Source organism: Muntiacus reevesi, chromosome 6 (genome assembly GCF_963930625.1).
Source record: "Muntiacus reevesi chromosome 6, mMunRee1.1, whole genome shotgun sequence".
Classification (NCBI taxonomy): Eukaryota; Metazoa; Chordata; class Mammalia; order Artiodactyla; family Cervidae; genus Muntiacus; species Muntiacus reevesi.
In genome coordinates, this window is record NC_089254.1 from 72,719,641 (window position 1) to 72,744,376 (window position 24,736).

Sequence of the window (24,736 nt, forward strand, 5' to 3'; positions counted from 1 at the left end):
TTTCCGTCACCCGTAAACTTCCAGAGCTCCTTCCCAGTTTACCCATCCGAGTCTCCAGGGTCCCCAAATCCTCGCGGTCCCGTGACGTCACTGCCCTGCGCCCCGCCGTCGCCTTGCGCGGCGCTTCCGGCAGCGAGGACGTGGGGGCGGGGCGGGGCGCCGTCACGGAGGCGCGCGCCGGAAGCTGGCCCGGCGGAAGTGGCGGGGCGGGGCGCGGGGGCGATGGGGGGCGGCGGCGGCGGCTGCCGGCGATGAACAGCGGGAGCGCGTGAGCGGGCCGGCGGGCGAGGCTGGGGGGCCCGGGAGAGCGAGCCGCAGGGCGGAGGGCAGGGGCGCGAGCGCGGCGGGCGGCGGGCGGCGGCGGCGGCGGCTGAGAAGATGGCGGACGGCGACAGCGGCAGCGAGCGCGGCGGTGGTGGGCCCGGCGGTTTCCAGCCTTCGTCCCGCGGCGGCGGCGGCGAGCAAGAGACGCAGGAGCTGGCCTCGAAGCGGCTGGACATCCAGAACAAACGCTTCTACCTAGATGTGAAGCAGAACGCCAAGGGCCGCTTCCTCAAGATCGCCGAGGTGGGCGCGGGCGGCTCGAAGAGCCGCCTCACGTTGTCCATGGCGGTGGCCGCCGAGTTCCGCGACTACCTGGGCGACTTCATCGAGCATTACGCGCAGCTGGGCCCCAGCAGCCCGGAGCAAGTGGCAGCGGCGGCGGGCGCCGAGGAGGGCGGTGGACCGCGGCGCGCGCTCAAGAGCGAGTTCCTGGTGCGCGAGAACCGCAAGTACTACCTGGACCTCAAGGAGAACCAGCGCGGCCGCTTCCTGCGCATCCGCCAGACGGTCAACCGCGGTGGCGGTGGCCCCGGGCCCGGCGGCCTACAGAGCGGCCAGACCATCGCGCTGCCCGCGCAGGGCCTCATAGAGTTTCGCGACGCGTTGGCCAAGCTCATCGACGACTACGGTGGCGAGGACGACGAGCTGGCGGGGGGCCCGGGCGGCGGCGCCGGAGGCCCTGGGGGCGGCCTGTACGGGGAGCTTCCGGAAGGCACTTCCATCACGGTGGACTCCAAGCGTTTCTTCTTCGACGTGGGCTGTAACAAGTACGGAGTGTTCCTGCGCGTAAGCGAGGTGAAGCCGTCCTACCGCAACGCCATCACGGTTCCCTTCAAGGCCTGGGGCAAGTTCGGGGGCGCGTTTTGCCGGTATGCAGATGAGATGAAAGAGATACAGGAGCGGCAGAGGGATAAGCTTTATGAGCGACGCGGCGGGGACGAGTCTGAGGGAGAGGAGGTGGATGAGGATTGAAACGCGCAGCTTCCTCCCCTTACGGGCCTCCCCATCCCACCACCGTCTCCTTGGCTAGAGAGCTCCCCTTCCTGTTCATCCCTAGTGAGCTAGTGGAGGGGAAACAAGGGAGGCCCCGGAGGAAGAAAACAAAATTTTAAATAATATAGTTAATTAAGAGAAATAACCATAAGAGAACAGTCAGGACAATTAGAGAAAAACAGTAAAGTTCCAAGGAATTGACAGCAACCTGCAAAGAGAGGACAACAGCGTCTCCTCACCTGAGCAGAAGTCTCAACTTCTCTTGCTTCCCACCTAAGGTTCCTAAATCCATTAGGATAACCCTGGATGGGATAGATCCTTGCACGCTGGCCAAGGAACACCTCATGAGTTACCCAGACCCGTTGATGACAGCTCAATTTGTATTATATTTGGGTAACCTGGTCTAAAGATCTTTCTAGACCTCATTGTTGCAGTGTCTATCCCTTCACCTCCATTGCAATCAGCGTTTTGGATATACATCTTCATGGAATTCTTGTGAAGAGAGAGGCCTTTGCAGTTACCCAGTCCTGAGGGTACAAGTTTCATGAAAAGGAATGCAACTTTACGTAATCATAGACAGGGCAAAATAAGAATTCAAGAAGCCACCAGGGACAGAAACAAATTGGATCCATTTTAAAATGGTTTTGCATAGAACCTGGACCAAGGCCCATGTCTTGTCTTTGCAGAATTATTATCCGGGATGCAAATGGATTCAGATGTCAATCCTTGAACTAGAATCCCTTACTATAATATTTTGGAAGTTGGCATATTTTTTTCAAAGATACAAGCAGTTTTACATTGGGGGTTGCTGAGGTAGGCACAAGAAGAAATCAGGCATAAAGCACAAGGAAAACTGTTTGAGTGGATTGGTTGCTGCTCACTAAAGTTCTTCCCCGATCTCCAAATATGGAGGTCATGGCTTAGATATGAATGAGAGCCAGATACCCGTGGCTCCACCGTGTGAGCCAGTGAATTATGGCTAATTCGGCTGTTTCGGCCACTGGTTGGCTGGATTTTAAACCATAAAACTTGAACATCTCTACAAAAGGAACATTGTGGCTACAAGCCTGAGCTTTAATGGAATATAAGTCCACACAGAAAAGTTGGAAGTAACCAAAACTGAAGTCATCTACCTTCAGTTTAATCTGTGGATTTGTTCAAATACTAAAGATCCTCAGGTCCAGAATTCCAGCATCATTTATTCTTTTAAAATAAATTTTTAAGAACTTGGTCCATTATATGAGTACCTCACAATCAAAGCTGGCAAATGATGGATGAGTGATTCAAGCAGCGTGCTCTTTGAAGCTGAAATCCATTTGAATGGAGCTGAAATGAACGTGAATATGCTGACTATATCCTGGAAGCATTTTTATACCATCTTGAAATTTCAACAAACTGGCTTTTGCCAGTTTATCCAGCTGTCTTTCAAGAATAAAAGTTGGAGTTTTCAAGGATCGCCTCTTCTATATTTTAAATGGATTTTCAGTATGATTTTTTACTAATCAAGTTAATCCCACCCCATCAAAAGGTATTCCTAGAAGTGTCATAGACCTAGGTAACTTTGAATTGAATGGGAGCTAATGGTCTTTCCAAAGTTTTCAGGTATACTTTGTGCGACACCTTCTCAACAAGGAGGCAAGTAACCCCACCTCCACAATCTTAGTATTTTTTTTTTTAACTGCATGCCTGCCCTTTATTTGAGCTGCCTTTTAATTTATTGCATACCTTTTTATTATCTTATTTTGGTATTATTCAGTCTACAATCTTTTTGTATTTATTGGGAAATAAGTAATATACAAAAAGGTCGTTTTCATGAATTGTGGCTGAGAGGGAGGGAATAATTGTGTATATAAAATTAGGCTTTTTTAAAAAATTAGATTTGATTCAGAATATCGTTGATCTTAGATTTTTTTTGTTTTTAAAAAGTTGAAGAGCCACAAACATTGGTGCCCTTTTCAGACTATTTCTCTACTCATCATCCACAGTAGACTTTTTAAACAGATTTTTTTTTAAGCTTTTCTTTTTTAAAAAAAATTTTTCTCCGTTGCAAAGAATGTTTCCTAAATTGTATGGGAGCAATAGTATTTTTGATGTTTTAATGACATCTGTATACTTGTACTGTATTTTGTACTACAAGGCAGCTGTTTTCAATAATGTCCTGCTGTATTTACCTATGTGTTTTGAGTGTTTATTTCTTTGCTGCGGAGAACAAACCCCTAAATAGTTTTAGTAAAGGGGCTGAGAAGAAGCTAGCATTATTAGGTTTGCATAAACTGTTTATAAGTTTCAAACTCTGAGGCAGCAATGAAGATTAAAGTTGCAGCTCTTAGTTGATTGCTGTAACTTTTTCATTTTCAAAACATGTATAATTCCTGTATAGACCAACTTGTTTTCTTGCTTCAGTGGTGATTCTGTTGCTCAGCTGCAGTGAGCCAGTTCAATTTTGCAAAGGTGCAGTACCTCTCCTTTTTAAGGGGTTGGTTTATTCTTTTTTCTTTTCTTTTTGTTTGGCTGAATTGCAGTAACTAGCCTTGCCTTTCTACTCTGTAGAAATGACAGGGTCTTCACAATCCTTCACCAGTGGCTACTAAGCTATAATTAGCTGAATAGAAAGAATGTGGAAGTGGTCTGAGGCATATAGAGTATATGCCAAGAACACTACCATATATGGCATCAGCTTTGGTTACCAGAGAAATTTTCTTAGTCATTAGACCATATAACAGTAATATATCATATGTAAATCTTTAGATATCAATTTGAGAATCCTCCAAAAAAAGGAGCAAAGAATGCATAAGCTATGTGTTGGAAAAAGTAATTTATATTAAAATTTTGACCTGCCTATGTAAGATTAAATGGTAAATGTCATAGTGGTGGGTTTTTAAGTCTTAACCAATCTCAAAGGTTTGTTTTTCCTGCAGGGGGTGGTTCATGGCCTCTCTTCTCACTGCAGGAAGATTACAGGAGGATGTGGATTAATTGTAGCATTCACTGATCCTCATACCGGTACTAGGGACAATAGAAATCTGCAAAGCACAGACTACACTTTTGGTGTGTGGTTTGTTAAACAAAGTGATTTTAACAGGCTGGCTTTCAGAACTCATTCATAAATACTGCCTATTAAAGGAAATGATCTTTGTTAATTCCAGTCAGAAAGTAGCATTATACAGACTATGGGAAAGCAATTTTGTGTTTTGCCTTTCAGCTGCTACTATGAGCAGTGATTTAGGACTGTTTTTCAACTTTGGCAAACAGCCCAGCTAATCATATGTTCAAAACAGTCATATTCCTGAGAAGTAGGAAACTAAAATTCTTCTTCAGAGAATTGGTAGAATGTTTCTCAAACTGCTGCAGACATGAGAAATTTTAAGAACAAAATCAAAGGGTCAAAAATTTGTGATGAGATACTACTCTTGCCTTCTGGTTTCTATTGTCCCTACCTTTCATTCAAGTAGAATGGCAGTTCTAGTCAGCAGAGAAAGTTTTCAGTGCATATGCTGCACAGTACACAGTGTAAATCTGTATGGCACCAAAAATCAAAGTGAAAACCAAACCAAAAACCCAGACACCCTATGTTACTATGGGAGGTATGTAGGTGGTATAAATGACTGTAGCTGTGATACACACATGGCTACTTGTCAAGTCACTTTCCATAATTATTTACTGCAAAATGATTGAGGCTTTGGTGCAGGCAGGCTGTTAACTTATTGCTTCCCTGTTAACCTCTCAATCACTTTGCAATAAATTGCAGGTCTTTTAAGAGATTCAAGCTTCAGTTTTCTCAAAAACAAAACAATTATCCTGGCTTATCTGAAAATGCAGGGTTGTGGGCAAAAGAGGCTGGTTATAATAATGCCCTCATATTGAGTGGTCTGTAAATGGCTGCACACTTCAGGCACTATAGTTGCTGAGGATGCTTTGTTAAATGTGACCTTGATTGGCTTTACAGGAGGTAGAATGTGCTCTCCACAAGGTATTAAAAGGTAACTATCCATTTGTGTCTACCTTGTTCTTGAGGTGGATGAACTTGAGAAGCTTGAGTGTGTAAGCCATGCACATAGGTATTCTTCACTGTAAATTTTGTTTTCATTTTTAACCCAGTTATGGTACTTTGTCCAATGCACAGCTGATCTCTCAGTAGATATTCATTTGAGAATAGTGTGGCCTTGATCTGTGAGAAGGGGAAGGAGAGAAGTGACTTTTTGCTTATGTAAAAATGACTGTCGAGAGGCATTCTATAGCACTCTTGGTATCTAATGTGGTCGGTCTCCTTGTTTATTGGGGAAAGTTAATGTTTTTGACCCTGGAGTTATTAATTCAATTGAGTTGTCTTCTATTTTTAGGAAGTATCAGAATTGCTCTGATAAGTAAAAAAGTAGACTGCTTTGATGTCCAATCTCAGGTTTTAGAATATATATAGTGGTGTAAAATTCCACTGTTAACTCCTAAAACAGTTTTAATTTAGTATACCCTAAAAGTCACCTGCATAAGGCCTGTTCAAAGAGCAGCGCCTCCCATCTTTTTACTCCTTTTCCATTTTGTACTTCACTTGAGAAAGTGTCAAGTGATTTTTTTCCTTGTATATTTCCATTTTAGCCCTGACATATTTCTCAAAGATAAAGCACTTTTTGATCATGAAATACATGGGATCTGTGTGTGATGTGGATCATGGTTTCTCAGGCTCCCCTAGATAATTTGCTTTTGAATATTGTTTTAACTCTGTATAAGAAAAGTAGAAATCTTTGCTAATGTTAGAAAGTTTGTATTACTGATCTAGAATGCATTTTGCTAGTTTCCAATGGACGGGAGAGTAAACAATGCTGCATTCACAATTTAATAAGTTACTTTCCCTTGAGCCTTAAGGTAACTTTTTTTTTTCCTGTCAAAACGGCACTGAAGTTATAGTAAATGAATGAAATTGCCAGTTTTCAGGGTTGGTTTTAGAGTACTGTAAATCGATTAGCTGTCTTCCTAAACAGTTACTATTCCCATTGAATAAACTGGATAATGGGGGCAGGTGGTGATTGTAGAAAAAGAACCACATTTACCTAAAAAATATGTGTATAGACACAAAAGTACATGACAGTGCCCCATTTGGAATTCCAGGCACAAGGTGGAAATGGAAATTATAACCTCATTTCCCCTGTTTTTAATCTAGAAAAACAAAGTCATTAATTTTCAAATGATAATCCCCAGAAATTTCAAGAGATAGCATACTGTTAAATGATTACTTCTCTTGATATATTTACCTGCTATTTGGTTAAAGTCGCTGTTCGCAGCCCTCACTCAGTCTTAAAACTTAGTTTTATTACTGATGGATTTAACACTCTTATTTAATAAATATGGCCCACTTGTCAGGATGAAAATTTAATTTGGAAAATAATACTGCATCATGAAGACAGTAATTTCTAGATATCTAGAAATTGATATCTAGTTGATATCTGTATCCCTGATCCAAGTTAAGACCTTTATGAATGTATTTTATATTTCCTGATGAAATAGGGAATATGCCATCAGTGTAGTCACCTTTATTTGCAATCTTTTTCATTTGAACATTAACTCATGTCTCTTGAATTAGACATTGCAATGGGGATAGGTAAAGCCATGTTAAAGTAATAGCAAATGCTGTATTGGTAGTGTCACTGCTCAGTAGGACTTCTAATCACAGGAGGGCAAAGCTTTATTTGATGCAGAAATATTTTTTTCCATAGGCGATTCTAACATGGTTTGATGAAAGAGTATGACTGTACTTTATTAACATGGGATTTTGAGTCTAGGAGCAAATTCCATTTTCCCCATATTATATATATAAAATGCCTCCTGACATGGATAAGAGAGGGCTGATCATACCTTTAGTGTGATGAAATGTGGGCTCGGAGTATTGGAGAGAAAGCAATAAACCTATCCAAGTTCATTGTCCACTAGCATATTGAAGAAGACATGAGTTTGTCTTTTTTTTTTTCCCTTCCCTACTTCAAAGACATCAGTGGGTAAATCTTTCAAGAAAATTTATGTAGATTGTCTCTCTCTTTTTTTTTTTTTTGGTCTCTCATTTCTTAAACTCTCATCCCCATTCTTGCCCTATATTGCAAAATCTAGCCAGCTCAAAAAGTCTTTATTATACATATTTGGAAACAGAGTGGCAAGTGGTAGATTTCTTCCCTTTTAAAATTCCTTTTTCAAGGACATATATAACTGCAGGTAGAGTCCCAAGAAAATTGAAAAACAGGAGCATTTTTATTGTAGAAATTTGAGAGTTTCATCTTAAACTGTTCAGATATGAGGCATAAAACCCTTTTCTCCTAGCCCACATGTCACTTCTGTTTCAAAAGCTGCTTGTATTCCTAGAAGCTAATAGATTGGGCAGAAGTCCAGAAACTGATTTTAAGTACAGGGCATACTTGAGAGTTGTGCATGTTACAGTAGCATGCAAGTAAACGAGTTTTTTTTTCCAGTGATTATCAATAATTTGAATAATAATTGTGGTTATCAGTGTATTTGGACTTACCAAAAGTTCTAAAATGATTAGTAAGGATTTATTCTGTCTTGCACCTCTATGCAGATGTTTTTCCAAGTCCATTTTTAGAAGTCTATCCATCTTCTGACATACTTCCAGATAACACACTTTCTATAGTAACCTTCACTGCCAGTCAGATCTACCAGGGGCTTCCTTAGACTAGATGATTCTTCATTCCAAAGTTGGGACTGACGTCCTGCCCATAGAGAATCTACAGACATAATTAGAATGAGTTAAAACCAAATCTTGATAGCAAGAGACAGAGCTTCCTGATCTAGATGTACAACTAGAGTTTAGGTTGGAAGTTACTTTAAAAGAGGGTTTTTTGGGATGTCTTCAGTCTCTGTAAATATCCAAATGCTTGTGCATTGTAAACCAAGTGTGTACTCCTATGTATGAATTTGTAGAACTGATTTCTGCTTCAAGAGAAGCTGCACCTTTAATTTTATAAGGTCCCCTCCACCTGTTACCCTATAAATATTTGTAAATAGAACACTAAAATTTGTAGTGATAGGATCAATTTGGGAATATCTGCTGAGAGACCAAAAAGTTCATTTTTTTAAGTACCTTGGTTAAAGAGTAAAGATTATTCCTCTTATTTTTTAAAAGAAGAATGCACTTTAACAAACACAGCTGCATGGGCAATTCAAACAAATCCGTGAAGTGCAGTACCCATTCAGAACTCATACTTCCTGGAAACCATTCAAAAGCGTAGTCTAGACGGGCTGTTGATCTCACTGCCTGGAGGTTGAAGCTGATTCCGGTCAATTTTGAGACGAACAGGGCTGCTTCAAAAGAACAATGTGAATACAGCCAAAAGCTTCAGTCAGTCTGTAAAATGGCGGGTCCCGTATTTACCACTAACTAGCAAAACTGACAGAAAAACTCATAGAGAAAAAAGAATCCTTACTGCTGGTGTGCACTCCTTACAATAACAGACTTTTGCAAATGGAGTTTTACAGTCTATATTTAAAAAATTGTATGTTTGTAACAAATAAAGTATGCGGAAACGTGAATGACAGTCTTGTGCTGGTTGTCTCTCATTTAAGGAATTACGTGTTGACTGGGAGGGAAATACCACACACTATCTACTGGGGTTCATAAATGGGTCTGGAATTGGGTGAGTTTTCACTTGAAGTGACTTAAAAACTGTTTGCACATTTCATCTGAAATACAGCCATTTAGTTCTACACCCTCTGGGTTTGTATAACCCTTTTCTAGTTAGTAAGCAGTCTATGGAGTAAATCAAAGTTGCAAATGGTTTCATGCTTTGGTTTATATTCCAGAGGAGGCACTTGTTGCTTCCCCTAATTTCTTCCTAGTCTACCTGCTTTTAGGCCCTATCACTTCAAATGACTGTAAAGAAACTCACGTGTTTACTTGTCATTTATCATAACTAACTGCTCAGAAAGTAGGTTAAACCAGTGTTATATATCCCAAGCTAAAGGAAAAATAAAAATTTTGTATTGATAGATCCTGGCTGTGGTTCCAAACTTTTTGGCCTCAGAAACCCTTTAGCTTCCTTAAAATTCACTAAAGACCTTCAAGGAGCAACCCTACTTCAGGCCTGTATCAATTGATACCTATCATATTAAAAACAGCTTTTTAAAGACACATTCCATCTGCCTTAAAGTAGTGACATCACATCACTTAGCTTCTGGAAAGCAGTATAAACTTGGGAGAATGAAAGTGAACAAAGCAGCTAACAGGAAAGTAGTTTACAATTCTGGGCTCCCTGAAGGTCTTGGGGCCGCTGGAGGTTTCTGGATCACTCTTTGAGACCCACTGAACTAGACTGGTTATATAAATTATGCTTTTATATAGCATATATATATATATACATATATGCTATATAAAATATATATGAAGCACATGAAAAAATATATGAAGCACACGAAGATCTCGTGTGCTGAAGACATCCATATATATATATATATATATATATATATATATATATATATATATATAGCCTAAGTTACCCACACGAAGTCCACTTAAACCCCCAAGTAACTATTCTTGAGAAAAGTTTGCAAATGGAATCATCAAGCATTGTATTGGTAGCCCTCGCTGGGGAAATGTGGGGCTTTTATTAGCAGAGAGAACCCTTTAGTGTGCATCAGAGTCACCTCCCACCCCTCCCCCCAACCACCACCACCATCCCCAGCTGCTTCAAGTTTCTGAGCAGGTTTGGGTGGAACCTGAGAAGCTGCATTTCTAACAAGTTCCCAGGTGCTGCTGCTGCTAGTTGAGGATCACACTTTGAGATTCTGCAGCAGAAATCACAAAAGTCCTAGGAAAAATTAGCTATTGCCACCAATTTAAGGTGACAAGAGGTCAGGAAGCCTTTACCCTGATGCATTAGTTTGCCATAGCCCTGCTGAATTTTTTTCTTGATGTGAAGTTATCACCTTGAATTTAAGGACCAAATGTAACCAGGCTGTATAGCCTGCAGAGTTTTATTGGCGCCAGTGCCTCAAACAATAGGGCTGTTACCTCATAGTTTCAGTATTTTGGATGTTGTGAGCTAGGTTCTGTCCCCAAATCTGTCATAAACTGATACTGTGAGTCTGAGATAGTATCTTTAACACTTAAAAATCATTAAGGTCCTACAACAGTGTCCTGTCTTCCCAGAGAAGACACTGGGCCTTAGGAAAATGAGAGCCACCTTGTGGTCAGTACTAAAATCTTTAATAACCTTTTGTAATAACCATTTGTAAACATGTGTACTATATGTCAGGTGTTACACTAAGTGTAGAAAATATGGTCCATGGTCCAAATGGAACTTAACAGTTTATTCCAGAGGAAAAAAACTTTTTAGGAAGAACTAGGAGGAACTAAGTTAAATTGGACTGAGGTATATTTAGGGATCAAATGTTTTGATCTGTATGACCCTAGATCTCCAGGAGGCTCAGATGGGTTGCAGCGCAAATTTACTAGACTTATCTCCTTCCTCAGTAAAATACCTCTGTGCAATCTCAGATCCTGAGAAGCTACTTCCCCAGACCCCAGGGAGGAAGCGGGCCCAGTGTAGGTGAACAGAGGAAGGAAGGAATAGGAGAGTTCACTCAGAGCCCTGATCCGTTCTCACCACACAGGACCTGGGAGGGGCGAGGTCCCATTTCTGGGGCGTGTGCCCCAAGCTTTTGCAGCTAGTGAGCCCCAGCACTGGGCTTTGACCAGGCCCCATAGGTCCTCCTTCCCCACCCTTCCATCAAGAGGTGATAAGTCAGTTCCTAATGAGATCTGAGCATACAAGTTTCCCTCAGTCCAGGCAATAGAGAATTTGATTTGCAAGCCTCCTGCCCCAGGCGTTTTACTCAAAGGAGACAATTGAAACTATACTAAGAATGGGATGGGGGGAGGAGAGGGAGGCTCTTTAGGGAGGAGATATACATGTACATATAGCTAATAAAGACTATCTTACAGCAGAAACTTAACATTTCAAAGCAATTATACTCCAATTTTTAAAAATTAAAAAATATATGCACTATGCAAATGAACTAAACACAAAAACTAAAAGCATAAAAAAAACTGCAGGGACTTCCCTGGTGGTCCAGTGGTTAAGAATCCACCTCCCAATGCAGAGGACATGGGTTCAATCCCTGGTCTGAGAAGATCCCACATGCCACAGGGCAACTAAGCCTGTGTGCCACAGCTACTGAGCCTGTGAGCTTTGGAGCCCACGTGCCACAGTGAAGATCTCGTGTGCTCTAACTAAGGCCCAACACAGCCAAATAAATAAATAAAAAACCAAAACTGTAAATAAAAATGTTCCCTACACAAGAGGTAACTTCTCTTCAGCTTCTGTGGTACCCTGGAAGACCTCTCAGTGGACCCAATTAAGGTCTCTAAACTAATTAGTGGCAAGAGTGAACACACATCTAAATTGGCTCTCTCAGCTGCTACACCACAGAGCCACAGAAAGGAGTGCACTCCTGTGCCAGGAGCCTAAGATGACACATGATGAATCCACAGGTATTTCACAAAACTCTGCAGAACTGAGTATAATTTCTGCCCAAAGGCAGAAATATGTAGAAACTGTGGGTCACGTTAATGTTTTCAGGATAAGGTATCTGAGAACCAAATTTAAAATAGTTCCCCCAGTTAAAAAAAAAAAAAAAAGATAAAAACATACCAATCTGATTCATTTGTATCAATGACCAAAAATAAAATTCTAGTCTTCTATCAGGACAAACAGCTTAGGACTCCCATTTCAATCATAAGTACCAGCAGCACACCCTCTATATGCTAAAATCATGTCCTCATCAGAATACAAATGGTTACAATGCCATGTTGCCAGAGCAGATTGGAGTCAGGTACTCACTATGATATCAGCAACATAAAGCAATATGGATTTGAAAATACCTCTTTTCTACATCATTTTGTATTTTCCCTATCTTAGGTGTCAAAGCAAGAAATAGCCAAGAATGAGCAGTGGTCCATTTATGCAACTCTAGATCCTGATTCCCACAGGTATTTTATGGAACAGAAGTTGGGGAAGACGGAGTGAGGCTCTCAAGCCTATGCATACAGGACTGGCCAAGGCACAACCATTCCATGGGCTTCCGCATCTTCTCACCTTCAGGACTCTACCAGGAAGCTGTCCCTAGATGTCCAACCCTCAAAACTGCCTTGTCCTTTGCGTGTTTATTCAGTACCCCTCAGAATTGGCGGGCATCATTTTTGGCAGTTATAATCTCCAAACTTTCATCATAAAAATGAATGCAGTCATTTTAACAAATATGAACAGAAGAGAATGACTGTAAAGAAACAAAAATGAATGTGCTCTCTTTCTTCAAAAGCACTTCTTTTTATTTATTTATTTTTTTGGCCGAGTCACACAGCACGTGGGATCTTAGTTCCCCAACTAGGGATCCAACCTGTAGCACCTGCAGTGGGAACTCAGAGTCTTAACCACTGGACTGCCAGGGAAGTCCCTAAACCCACTTTTTAAGGGTAACTACTGTTAAATAACTTATGGAGAAGGCAATGGCACCCCACTCCAGTACTCTTGCCTGGAAAACCCCATGGACGGAGGGGCCTTGGTAGGCTGCAGTCCATGGAGTCACTAGGAGTCAGACACGACCGAGTGACTTCACTTTCACTTTTCACCTTCATGCATTGGAGAAGGAAATGGCAACCCACTCCAGTGTTCTTGCCTGGAGAATCCCAGGGACGGGGGAGCCTGGTGGGCTGCCGTCTGTGGGGTCGCACAGAGTCAGACACGACTGAAGGGACTTAGCAGCAGCAGCAGCACTGTTAAATAATTTAGCATACATCCTTCTGAAATTTTTTGATAATTTAAAAAATCTCAACAGTGTTAAATGGCCATCACATTTATGTATGTATTGATATACATTGAAAAAATGTTGTATTAAATAGATTTAATAAGGAGTTCATGTTAGGTACACTGATGGCTATTAACCTGTGATATTTTCTAATGTACACACCTTATTATTAAGCTGTGCCACAAAGCCAGCAACTCATGGAGAAGTTAAATTGGAAAGTAATTTAATTTTCATTATTTTAGGTTCCATCCAATCAGGCACAGGCAAACACATCTTTTCTGGTGGTAAAACAAAAAACTCTCCAGCCTCTAGATTTAGAGAAAAATGTCTTTATTCCATGAGGTCTGAAAAATGAGCATTTACTGATTGCATTTCATAGATCTTTTCTACTTTTCGTGTGTTTCTCTTTCAGGTAAACATCGTGCATAAAAATTAATAAATCAATAAATGAAGTGATTGGGGATTAACCTGGCAACCCACTGATTAAGACCCTGCCTTCCATTGCAGGGGGCATGGATTTGATACCTGGTCAGGGAACTAAGATCCCACATTCTGTGCAGTGCAGCCAATAAATAATTTTTTTTTAAAAAATGAAGTGATTGCTGAGAATCCATTCAGCTGAGTAGAGGTACCCAATTACCTTTAGGTTTTCTGTTAAGAGATTATTGTTATGAATAAGAAAACTTGGTTTTGTTATATGACCTACAATGAGGTATTTCTGTTTGTAGATTTTAAAAAATTATACCTACATCTAGCTGCTTCTGATCTTGAAGATTCTGCTTAGAATTAAGAAAACTTATCTTTATGAATATATAATGTCTCCTATAATGCATAGTTCAAAACAGAAAGTCAGATTCCCCACCCTAGTATAAATAATATAAACAGAGAAAGCATATTCGATTCTGGGGGAGAATAGTACAAAAGTCTTCTGAGGGAAGGAGAACTGCTGTCAGCAATGTGGAATGTTCTAGTCCAGCAGCTGCTGATTTTCCAGCTGTGAAAACTCAGCTGGTGACATCACTCAGCAAGTGACTCATCAGGGCAGTGGGATTTAATTTGTCTGCTCTTCATCTGACACCGTACCTTTTCCAGTGGGGACTGCAAGCTCTCTTTGGATACAACTGCTCAACTCTCCCCAGCCTCTGTCAGTTCAAGGTTTTCTCTCTTTTTTTTTTTTTTTTTTAAATATTATTTTATTAGTTGGAGGCCAATCACTTTATCAAGGTTTTCTCTTTTGTGGACAAGAAACAAATTTGTGGGGAATTTTGGGGGCTTTTGTTGTGGTGTTTCTATACTGCACATACCATTTAGCCTTCAAAGGCCACACTTTTATGGGGCCAGGTCTTCTACTTTCCCTAAAAGCCAGGTCTTCTACTTTCCTGTCTTCATCTGCCCTATGAAGACAGGTCTGACATCATTGCTAGGGTGTGTTCTAGAGTAGGGCTGGAGGCAATGGTCATTCTTTGATTCACTAAACCCAACAAGGGGCCTTTCCACATGCCCATCAAGCCCACAAACTTGGTCTTTACCAGGGGCTGTGATGTTTTCACTATACTAACTTTGAAACAAGGAGCACATAGTTACTATGCTCAGAAGAAGTTACTCTACCATTGTTAAATTTCAGTAAATATTAATAGATGACTGACACTTGGGATGTTCCAGTCACAACTCTCCAGACTGATCCAGGATCGCAAGAGAAGAGCTAAATTCTCCAGAACTGGCAATGTTTCAGTGCCCTGTGCTAGAACTATTTTGTGGCATTAGAGACTTACTTACAGCCAAAGAGCAGCAACAGCTAAAAAAAAAATGGGTATTCTACCATAGAAGTTTTTGGATCCAGTATTTGGGTCCTGGGGAATCACTTTATGGCAAATAGATGGGGAAAAAGTGGAAGTAGTGGCAGATTTTATTTTCTGCAGATGGTGAATGCAGCCATGAAAGTAGAAGACAATTGCTCCTTGGAAGAAAAGCTATGACAAACCTAGACAGCATATTAAAAAGCAGAGACATCACTTTGCCAGCAAAGGTCAGTATGGTCAAAGCTATGGTTTTTCCAGTAATCATGTAAGGATGTCAGAGTTGGACCATAAAGAAGGCTGAGCACCAAAGAATTGATGCTTTTGAATTGTGGTGCTGGAGAAGACTCTGAGAGTCCCTTGGACAGCAAGGAGATCAAGCCAGTCAATCCTAAAGGAAATCAACCCTGAATATTCATTGGAAGCACTGATGCTGAAGCTCCAGTACTTTGGTCACCTGATGTAAAGAAGTGACTCATTGGAAAGTCTCTGATGCTGGGAAAGATTGAGGGCAGGAGGAGTAGGGGGTGACAGAGGATGAGATGGTTGGATGGCATCACTGACTCAGTAGACATGAGTTTGGGCAAACTCTGGGAATTGGTGAGGGACAGGGAAGCCTTGTGTGCTGCAGTCCATGAAGTCGCAAGGAGTCAGACATGACTTAGAGACTGAACAACAACAAAAGCAAATCACAGACAATTCATAGAAAAAAAGTAATACAAATGGTTCGTAGTTATATATGCAATCTCATTCATAAGAGAAATGAAATTTTAAGCTATATTGAGATACCATTTCTTGCCTACCAGATGAGAAACAGTCTGACAACAAACTCTATTGGCAGTTCTGTGGATAAACAGGCATGTTCATATGTTGCTGTGGAAAACACGCAATCCCTTGTGAAAACATTTGGAAGTACCTAGCCAAATTACCTCGGAGAAGGCAATGGCAACCCACTCCAGTACTCTTGCCTGGAAAACCCCATGGACAGAGGAGCCTGGTAGGCTGTAGTTCATGGGGTCGCAAAGAGTCGGACAAGACTAAGTGACTTCACTTTCACTTTTCACTTTCATGCATTGGAGAAGGAAATGGCAACCCACTCCAGTGTTCTTGCCTGGAGAATCCCAGGGACGGGGGAGCCTGGTGGGCTGCCGTCTATGGGGCCGCACAGAGTCGGACACGACTGAAGCAACTTAGCAGCAGCAGCAACAGCCAAATTACCTAAGAAGTTACCCTTTGATCCAGCAATTCCACTTCTAGGAATCTACCCAAAAGATAGGCATAAACTTTACAGAAATAAATAAAAAATTGAATTTATATTTCTTATTCATTTTTGACCAAATGTCTGTTTTGAACTGTTATATACTTTATACCACAATAAAGGACAGAAATTGTATGGACCCAACAGAAGCAGAAGATATTAAAACAAAGGTGGCAAGAATACACAGAAGAACTATACAAAAAAGATCTTCATGACCCAGACAACTACAATGGTGTGATCACTCACCTAGAGCCACACATCCTGGAATGTGAAGTCAAGTGGCCCTTATGAAGCATCGTGAAATAAACATGATGAAACATGAAACAAAACTAGTGGAGGTGATGGAAATCCAGCTAAGCTATTTCAAATCCTAAAAGATGATGCTGTGAATGTGCTACATCCAATATGCCAAAAAACTTGGAAAACTCAGCAGTGGCCACAGGACTGGAAAAGGTCAGTTTTCATTCCAGTCCCAAGGAAAGGCAATGCCAAAGAATGTTCAAGCTACTGCACAATTGCACTCATCTCATACGCTAGCAAAGGAATGCTCAAAATTCTCCAAGCCAGGCTTCAACAGTTCGTGAACCATGAACTTCCAGATGTTCAAGCTGGATTTAGAAAAGGCAGAGGAATCAGAGATCAAATTGCCAACATCAGATGGATCATAGAAAAAGCAAGAGAGTTCCAGAAAAACATCTATTTCTGCTTTATTGACTATGCCAAAGCCTTTGACTGTGTGGATCACAACAAACTGTGGAAAATTCTTCAAGAGATGGGAATACCAGACCATCTTAACTGCCTCCTGAGAAATCTGTATGCAAGCAACAGTGAGAACTGGACATGGAACTACAGACTGGTTCCAAATAGGAAAAGGAGTAAGGCAGGCTTCACTGGTGGCTCAGAGGTTAAAGCATCTGCCTGCAATGCGGGAGACCTGGGTTTGACCCCTGGGTCGGGAAGATCCCCTGGAGAAGGAAATGACAACCCACTCTAGTATTCTTGCCTGGAGAATCCCATGGACAGAGGAGACTGGTGGGCTACAGTTCATGGGGTCGCAAAGAGTCAGACACGACTGAGCGACTTCACTTTTGCTTTCAAGGCTGTATGTTGTCACCCTGCTAACGTAACTTATATGCAGAGTATGTCATGCGAAATGCTGGGCTGGATGACGCACAAGCTGGAATCATGATTGCCAGAAATATCAATAACCTCAGATATGCAGATGACACCACCCTTATGGCAGAAAGCAAGGAAGAACTAATGAGCCTCTTGATGAAAATCAAAAAGGAGAGTGAGAAAGTTGTGTTAAAATCCAACATTCAGAAAACTAAGATCATGGCATCTGGTCCCATCACTTCATGGCAAATAGATGGGGAAACAGAGTAAACAGTGACAGACTTAATTTTGGGGGGCTCCAAAATCACTGCAGTTGGTGACGGTAGCCATGAAATTAAAAGACTTTTTAAATTAAAATTAAAAGATAGCTCCTTGGAAGAAAAGTTATGACCAACCTAGACAGCATATTATAAAGCAGAGACATTACTTTGCCAACAAAAGTCTATCTAGTCAAAGCTATGGTTTTTCCAGTAGTCATGTATGGATATGAGAGTTGGAGTATAAATAACTCTGAGTGCTGAAGAACTGATGCTTTTGAAGTGTGGTGTTGGAGAAGACTCTTGAGAGTCCCTTGGACTGCAAGGAGATAAAAACAGTCCATCCTAAAATAAATCAGTCCTGAATATTCATTGGACTGATGCTGAAGCTGAAACTCCAATACATTGGCCACCTGATTCAAAGGACTGATTCACTAGAAAAGACCCTGATGCTGGGAAAGATTGAAGGCAGGAGGAGAAGGGGAGGACAGAGGATGAGGTGGTTGGATGGCATCACCGACTCAATGGATATGAGTTTGAGCAAACTCCTGGAGTTGGTGATGATCAGGGAAACCTGGCGTGCTGCATTCAGTCCATGGGGTCAAAAAGACATGACTGAGTGACTGAACTGACTGATAGTATAATCCTAACCTTTGCTTTTACAGCAAGCTGAGAAATTTACTTGGAATAACAAAAGGATTTCCTTATATTTTTGACTTCTCACTGCCTACAAGTCAAATTTGAGGAGCCTCAGAATATTGTTTAAAAAGAAATTATAGGGATTTCCTTGCTGGTCCAGTGGCTGAAACTCTGAGCTCCCAATGCAGGGGGTCTGAGTTTAATTCCTCGTCAGGAAACTAGGTTCCACACACTGTAATGAAGACCTGGAACAGCCAAATAAATAAGTAAATTTTTAAAAAAAGAATTTCTGGGAGTCTTTAGAAAAAGAAATTATAGGCAGGTGGTTGCTTTTAATAAATAGACGGCATTCTTTATATTATTTGAAAAATTTTAATTAATCAATTTATTTAATTGTTGGCTGTGCTGGCTCTTTGTTGCTGTGCAGGCTTTTCCTAATTGTGGCCAGCAGGGGCTGCTCCTCACTGCATGCATGGGCTTATTTCAGTGGTTTCTCTTGTGGAGCACAGACTCCGTAGTTGTGGAACATGGGTTTAGTTGCTCCCTGACATGTGGGCCCTTCCTGAACCAGGGGTCGATTCTGCATTGGCAGGTGGAGTCTTAACCACTGGACCACCAAGAAAGTCCCTATAAATTATTTTACTTCTTTTTTTTCTCTAACTTTTAAAATAAACAATGTTTACATATTTCAAAATCAAAACAATATAAAAAGGAAATTGAGAAGTCTTGTTCCTGTCTTCTCTACCCATCTCCATTCTTTCCACAGGTAGTGTTTGCTCTGGACCCTCCCATTTTTGTCTGTTTCCACAGTGTCCCATTTGTCCAAGATTTAGCATTTGTCCAACTTTCATTACAAGGTAATATTTCTACTGCTATTAAAATAAGCAAAAATGGGTTTTGAAATCAAGAAGGGTGAGTCCTCCAACTTCACTCTTCTTCAAGGTTATTTTGACTATTCTTGCTCACTTATTTTCCCATATGAATTTTAGGATGGTTTCATCAGTGTGTACAGAGAAGCATGCTGAGATTCTGGTTAGATCTTTAACTTTTTTCACCAGTGTTTTGTAGTTTTCAGAGTATGTCTTGTGTTTCTTTTGTGAAATTCATTCCCAAGTACTTTATTCTGTTAGATACTGTTATAAATGGAAGTGCTTTTCAGTTTACTCATTGCCAGTGTATGGAATAAAATTGATTTTTGTATGTTGATCTTATATACTGCAGTCTCGCTGCACTTGTTTCTTAGTCTCAATAGCTTTTTTTTTTTTTCCAATAGCTTTTTAATGGATTCCTTTTTCTTGCCTAATTACCCTTACTAGAAGTTCCAGTAAAATGTTAAATAAAAGAGGTAAGAGTAAACATCCCCATCTTGTTCCAGATCTCAGGAATATTATCTTTTCCTATTAAGTATGATATTAGTTGTGGATTTTTCAGATGACTTGTATCAGGTTAAAGAAGTTCCCCTCTAATCCTAACTGTTTTTGAGTTTTTTGATGAGACTATTGCATCTTGTTGAATGCTTTTCCTGCCTGCATTGAAATGATCATGTGGTTTTGTCCATTAGTCTATTAATATGACACATTATATGGATTGAATTATTAGGATATTGGCCTGTAGGTTTTTTGTTGTTGTTTTGTTGTGGTATCATTGTCTTTTTTTGGTATTAGAGTAACACTGGCATCATACAATGAATGTGGAAATGTTCCCTCCTATTTTTTGAAAGAGTTTGTGATGGATTGGTATTCTTTTAAAAAAAATTTTATTTAAAATTATTTTTGTCTGTGGAGAAGGAAATGGCAACCCACTCCAGTATTCTTGCCTGGAAAAGTCCATGAACAGAGGAGTCTGGCGGGCTGAAGTCCATGGGATTACATGACTGAGCATGTGTGCACGAGGGTGGAGGGAAATGGGTTGGTAGCAATAAAGTGGTAGAACTAAAAAATAATAATAATAATAATAATAAAATAAAATAAAATTATTTTTGTCTGCACTGGGTCTTTGTTGTTGCAAGAACTTAGTTGCTTCGAGCCATGTAGGATCTTCCTGGACAAGGGATCAAAACTATGTCCCCTGCATTGCCAGGCAGACTCTTAACCACTGGACCATGACCGAAGCCTGGTATTAATTCTTCTTTAAACATTTGATAGAATACAACAGTAAAGACTGGGCTTTTCTCTGTAGGAAGTTTTTCTTTTTTTAATTGGAGGATACATGCTTTACAAAGTTGTGTTGGTTTCTGCCACATAACAACTTGAATCAACCAAAAGTACATATATATATACACACACACACATATATATATCTCCCCTCCCTCTTGTGCCTCTCCCACCCCACTCTCCATTCCACCGCTCTAGGTCATCACAGAGCATAGGGCTGGGCTCCTGTTGGAAGATTTTAAATCACTAATTCAATTTCTTTACTTGTCATAGGTCTATCAGATTTTCTATTTTTTTCTTGAGTAAGTTTCAGTAGTTTATATCTTCCTAAGAATACCCATTTCATCTAGGTTATTTAATTTGCTGGCACACAGTTGTTCAAAAGGATTCCGATAGTCCTTTTTATTTCTGTAAGCTTAGTAGTAATTTACCCTCTTTAACTTCTTAGTAATTTGAATCTTTTTTCTTTTTTTTTTTTAATCTTTTTTCTTTTCTAAAGATGTGTCAATTTTGTTCAACTTTACAAAGAGCCAACTTTTGATTTCATTAATTTTTTCCTATTCATCTTCTTATTCTCTATTTCTCTCTATGTGTATGTGTGTGTTAGTCGCTCAGTCATGTCTGACTCTTTGAGACCCCATGGGTGTAGCCCACCAGGCTCCTCCATCCATGGGATTCTCCAGGCAAGAATACTGGAATGGATTGCCAATTCCTTCTCCATTTTTTTCCCTAATCTTTATTGTTTTCTTGGTTCTGCTTGTTTTTTGTTTGCTCTTTTTTAAAAAAATATGTATTAATTGAAAAAAATAAATATTAATTAATTTATTTATTTATTTTTGGCTGTGCTGGGTCGTTACTGTGGGCTTTTCTCTAGTTGTGGTGAGCGGGAGCTACTCTAATCACAGTGCACAGGCTTCTCATTACAATGGCTTCTCTCATTGCAGAGCACAGGCCCTAGGCACACGGGCTTCAGCTTGCAGCTCCGAGGCTCTAGAGCACAGGCTTAGTAGCTGTGGCATACAGGCTTGGTTGCTCCGCAGTAGTTTGGGATCTTCCTAGACCAGGGATCAAACCCATGTATCCTACATTGGCAGGCGGATTCTTTACTACTAAACCACCAGGGAAGTCCTGCTCTTCTTTTTTGTCTTACTGTTTAGGTAAGCAGTGAATGCACATTGTACAAATTCAAGATGACCCGTTTTTGTAAGGAAACTATTTTCCTGTAAAAATATTTGTTATTCCTTTCTTTTACTTTGGATTTGTTTCAATGTAACCCACTTAGGGGAGGGGCAGATGTAAATGTGAATGTAAAATTAAAACAAATGTGGCCATGAATTAATGATCATTACAATTGTATGACATGTACATCAGGTTCATTTTACTATTTTCTTTACCTTATATATCTCATAGGCTTATCGATCAGGGTCCATTCACTGTGCAGAAAACATACCAAGTTTTTGAACAGAGAGTACTAACAGAGAACTGTTTACTGGACATAAAGTTGTTAACTGCTAAATGGTAAAAAGAGAACTCTAAGGTGTCATGGAAGTTAACAAATAGCTACCCTGAAGAAACAAAGGGAACGCCTTAGAAACCTAGAGGAAGTGCCCCATGGAATTAGAAAGAACTCAAACCTATGGGAAAGGAGCTGGTTGCTGGTGAAGGGGGAGGGAGGAATGAGACTGGTTTCTCAAGTGCTGAGAAATCTGATTTAGCTGCTCCTACAAAAGGAACTGCTGCTGCCAGAGTGAAGCAGCACTGCGTGGGTGATGATGCTCAGAGGAAGATAGGAATAAGTCCCTTCTTCCTCCACTCTTACAGTTTCCCTCTAGTGCTCCTAACGGGCAAAGCCTTAGCATGGAAGCAGAAGGCAAAGCAGAAATGTTTGCTGAGTTCCAGCCTCAGAATCACAAAGCTCAATGTAGGTAGGTGGATACTGCATCCTGACTGACCTCATGAGAATCTGACAGCTTCTGGCTCATGTAAATAGCTGCCCAGCCACTGGGATCTGGCATTAACCTCCAGGAATATTTTTAAAAATAAAAAGAATTTGTCCTATAACTAGAGTGACTAAAAGAAAATTTATGTCTCTTAACAGCTTTATATTATTTGGGGGGAGTACTGCAGTGTTAAAGGGGAATTTAAAATTAAACATAGAAATTAAAAACTCCTGGAGTCTATGTAATGATTAAGACCCTCCTCTCTAAAGGCTAAAATATTTTTACTATACTGACAACACTGGTTGCCTACGCAGAGGTAAAATGGATAATTGGGTAAGGGATGGGAAGTCTTTTCACTGTATATCCTTTGTACCTTTAAAATATTGTACATGTGAATATATTGCCCTATCAAAAACTAAATAAATTTTTTCAGAGAGAAGTCATTGTCTTAGATCAGGCTTCCCAGCAAACTCTGAGGCTTCGCTGGGGTGGCTCACTAGTATAGAATTTGCCTACAATGCAGGAGATGTGGGTTCAATTCCTGGGTCAGGATAATCCCTTGGAGAAGAAAATGGCAGCCCACTCCAGTATCCTTGCTTGGGAAATCCCATGGAGAGGAGCCTGGCAGGCTACAGTCCATGAGGTCGCAAGAGTCCAACACAACTCAGTGACTAAACAACAACCCCCAGACTCTAATTTACCTTCATGAAGTTTACTGTGATTCCACAGTGATATTCTTGGCAACATTATTATGAGAAAATGAAGGAAACAGGATTAAGTAGTGGGAGAAGTTGAACTGCTATGCAGTTCAAACACTGGTGTTAATCACACAGAAAATTCTGGACCTGGAATGACCCTTCAGAGTTGTCCCAAACTAAGGCAAAGCAGCTGGGCAGCTATCTCACTTCCACCAGTCCTCGGAAGGAGGCTGCCTGCTGAAAAGGGGTTAAACTTGGGTGATGCAGCTCCTTTCGACTAAGTACAATTCCTCGGAGGAGACTACTGGGCAATAATCAGTCAACACTGAACAACAGACCATAGCTTATACTATACCAGTGGTTCTCACATTTTAATGTGCACCAGATTCCCCTAAAGGGCTTGATGGGCCCCACCACAGTTTCTGATTTAGTAGGTGTAGGCTGGAGGTCAGAATCTACATTTCTCACAAGTTCTAGGTGGTACTGATGCCGCTGTCTAGGGATCACATTTTGAGAACCAATACTGGGGCTTTCCAGGTGGCTCAGTGCCAAAGCAGGAGATGGGGGTTTGATCCCTGGGTCAGGAAGCTCCCCTAGAAGAGGAAATGGCAACCCACTCCAGTATTCTTGCCTGGGAAATCCCATGGACAGAGGAGCCTGGTGGGCTACAGTCCATGGGTCGCAGAGTTGGACACAACTTAGCGACTAACCAATAGCACACTGTGTCTTACTGGGTTAAATCTAGCAAAGTGAATAATTTGTTAATGTTTGGTAGTTTGTAGTTTATATATGCTAATACTTAAGATTCTCTGGTTAGATGTGCTCCTTATGAGTCAATACTGCCTTCTTTGCAACCCCAGTTCACTGTAAACTAGATTTTATTCACTAACACACTTGCTTCATAAAGAGTTAAAAAAGGCAGTTTGTGTCTGTTTACAGATGTCAGAAAACTTGTATCCATTTTCCTTAAGTCTGTAGGCTTTAATATATATCTTTAATGTCTAAACAGGATGTATAAATCACTAAAGAGATTACTGTTGTCCGTGATGAGAACCAGTTTCTTTCAACCTGATTCCATTTTCATCAAAATCTGAATCAATGAAATGCAGAATGGCAAGTGAGAAAATGAACTTCCTATTAAGGAAAGAAATTAATATTTACTGGCTATTTGCTGCACTCAATATGCCAGCAAATTTGGAAAACTCAGCAGTGGCCACAGGACTGGAAAAGGTCAGTTTTCATTCCAATCCCAAAGAAAGGCAATGCCAAAGAATGCTCAAACTACTGCCCAACTGCACTCATCTCACACGTTAGTAAAATAACGCTCAAAATTTTCCAATCCAGGCTTTGGCAATACGTGAACCATGAACTTCCAGATGTTCAAGCTGGTTTTAGAAAAGGCAGAGGAACCAGAGATCAAATTGCCAACATCTGCCGGATCATAGAAAAAGCAAGAGAGTTCCAAAAAACCATCTATTTCTGCTTTATTGACTATGCCAAAGCCTTTGACTGTGTGGATCACAATAAACTGTGGAAAATTCTGAAAGAGATGGGAATACCAGATCACCTGACCTGCCTCTTAAGAAACCTATATGCAGGTCAGGAAGCAACAGTTAGAACTGGACATGGAACAACAGACTGGTTCCAAATAGGAAAAGGAATACGTCAAGGCTGTATATTGTCACCCTGCTTATTTAACTTATATGCAGAGTACATCATGAGAAACGCCGGCTGGAAGAAGCACAAGCTGGAGTCAAGAT

At 40.8% G+C, this 24,736-nt stretch overlaps 1 protein-coding gene across 1 annotated transcript; it reads left to right on the forward strand.

Moving 5' to 3' along the window:
* Positions 1-203: 203 nt before the first annotated feature.
* On the forward strand, positions 204-8,852 carry PURB (purine rich element binding protein B). Its single transcript, XM_065938646.1, has one exon. The coding sequence runs from the start codon at positions 379-381 to the stop codon at positions 1,294-1,296; it is 918 nt and encodes a 305-aa protein (XP_065794718.1). The 5' UTR covers positions 204-378; the 3' UTR covers positions 1,297-8,852.
* Positions 8,853-24,736: the final 15,884 nt, after the last annotated feature.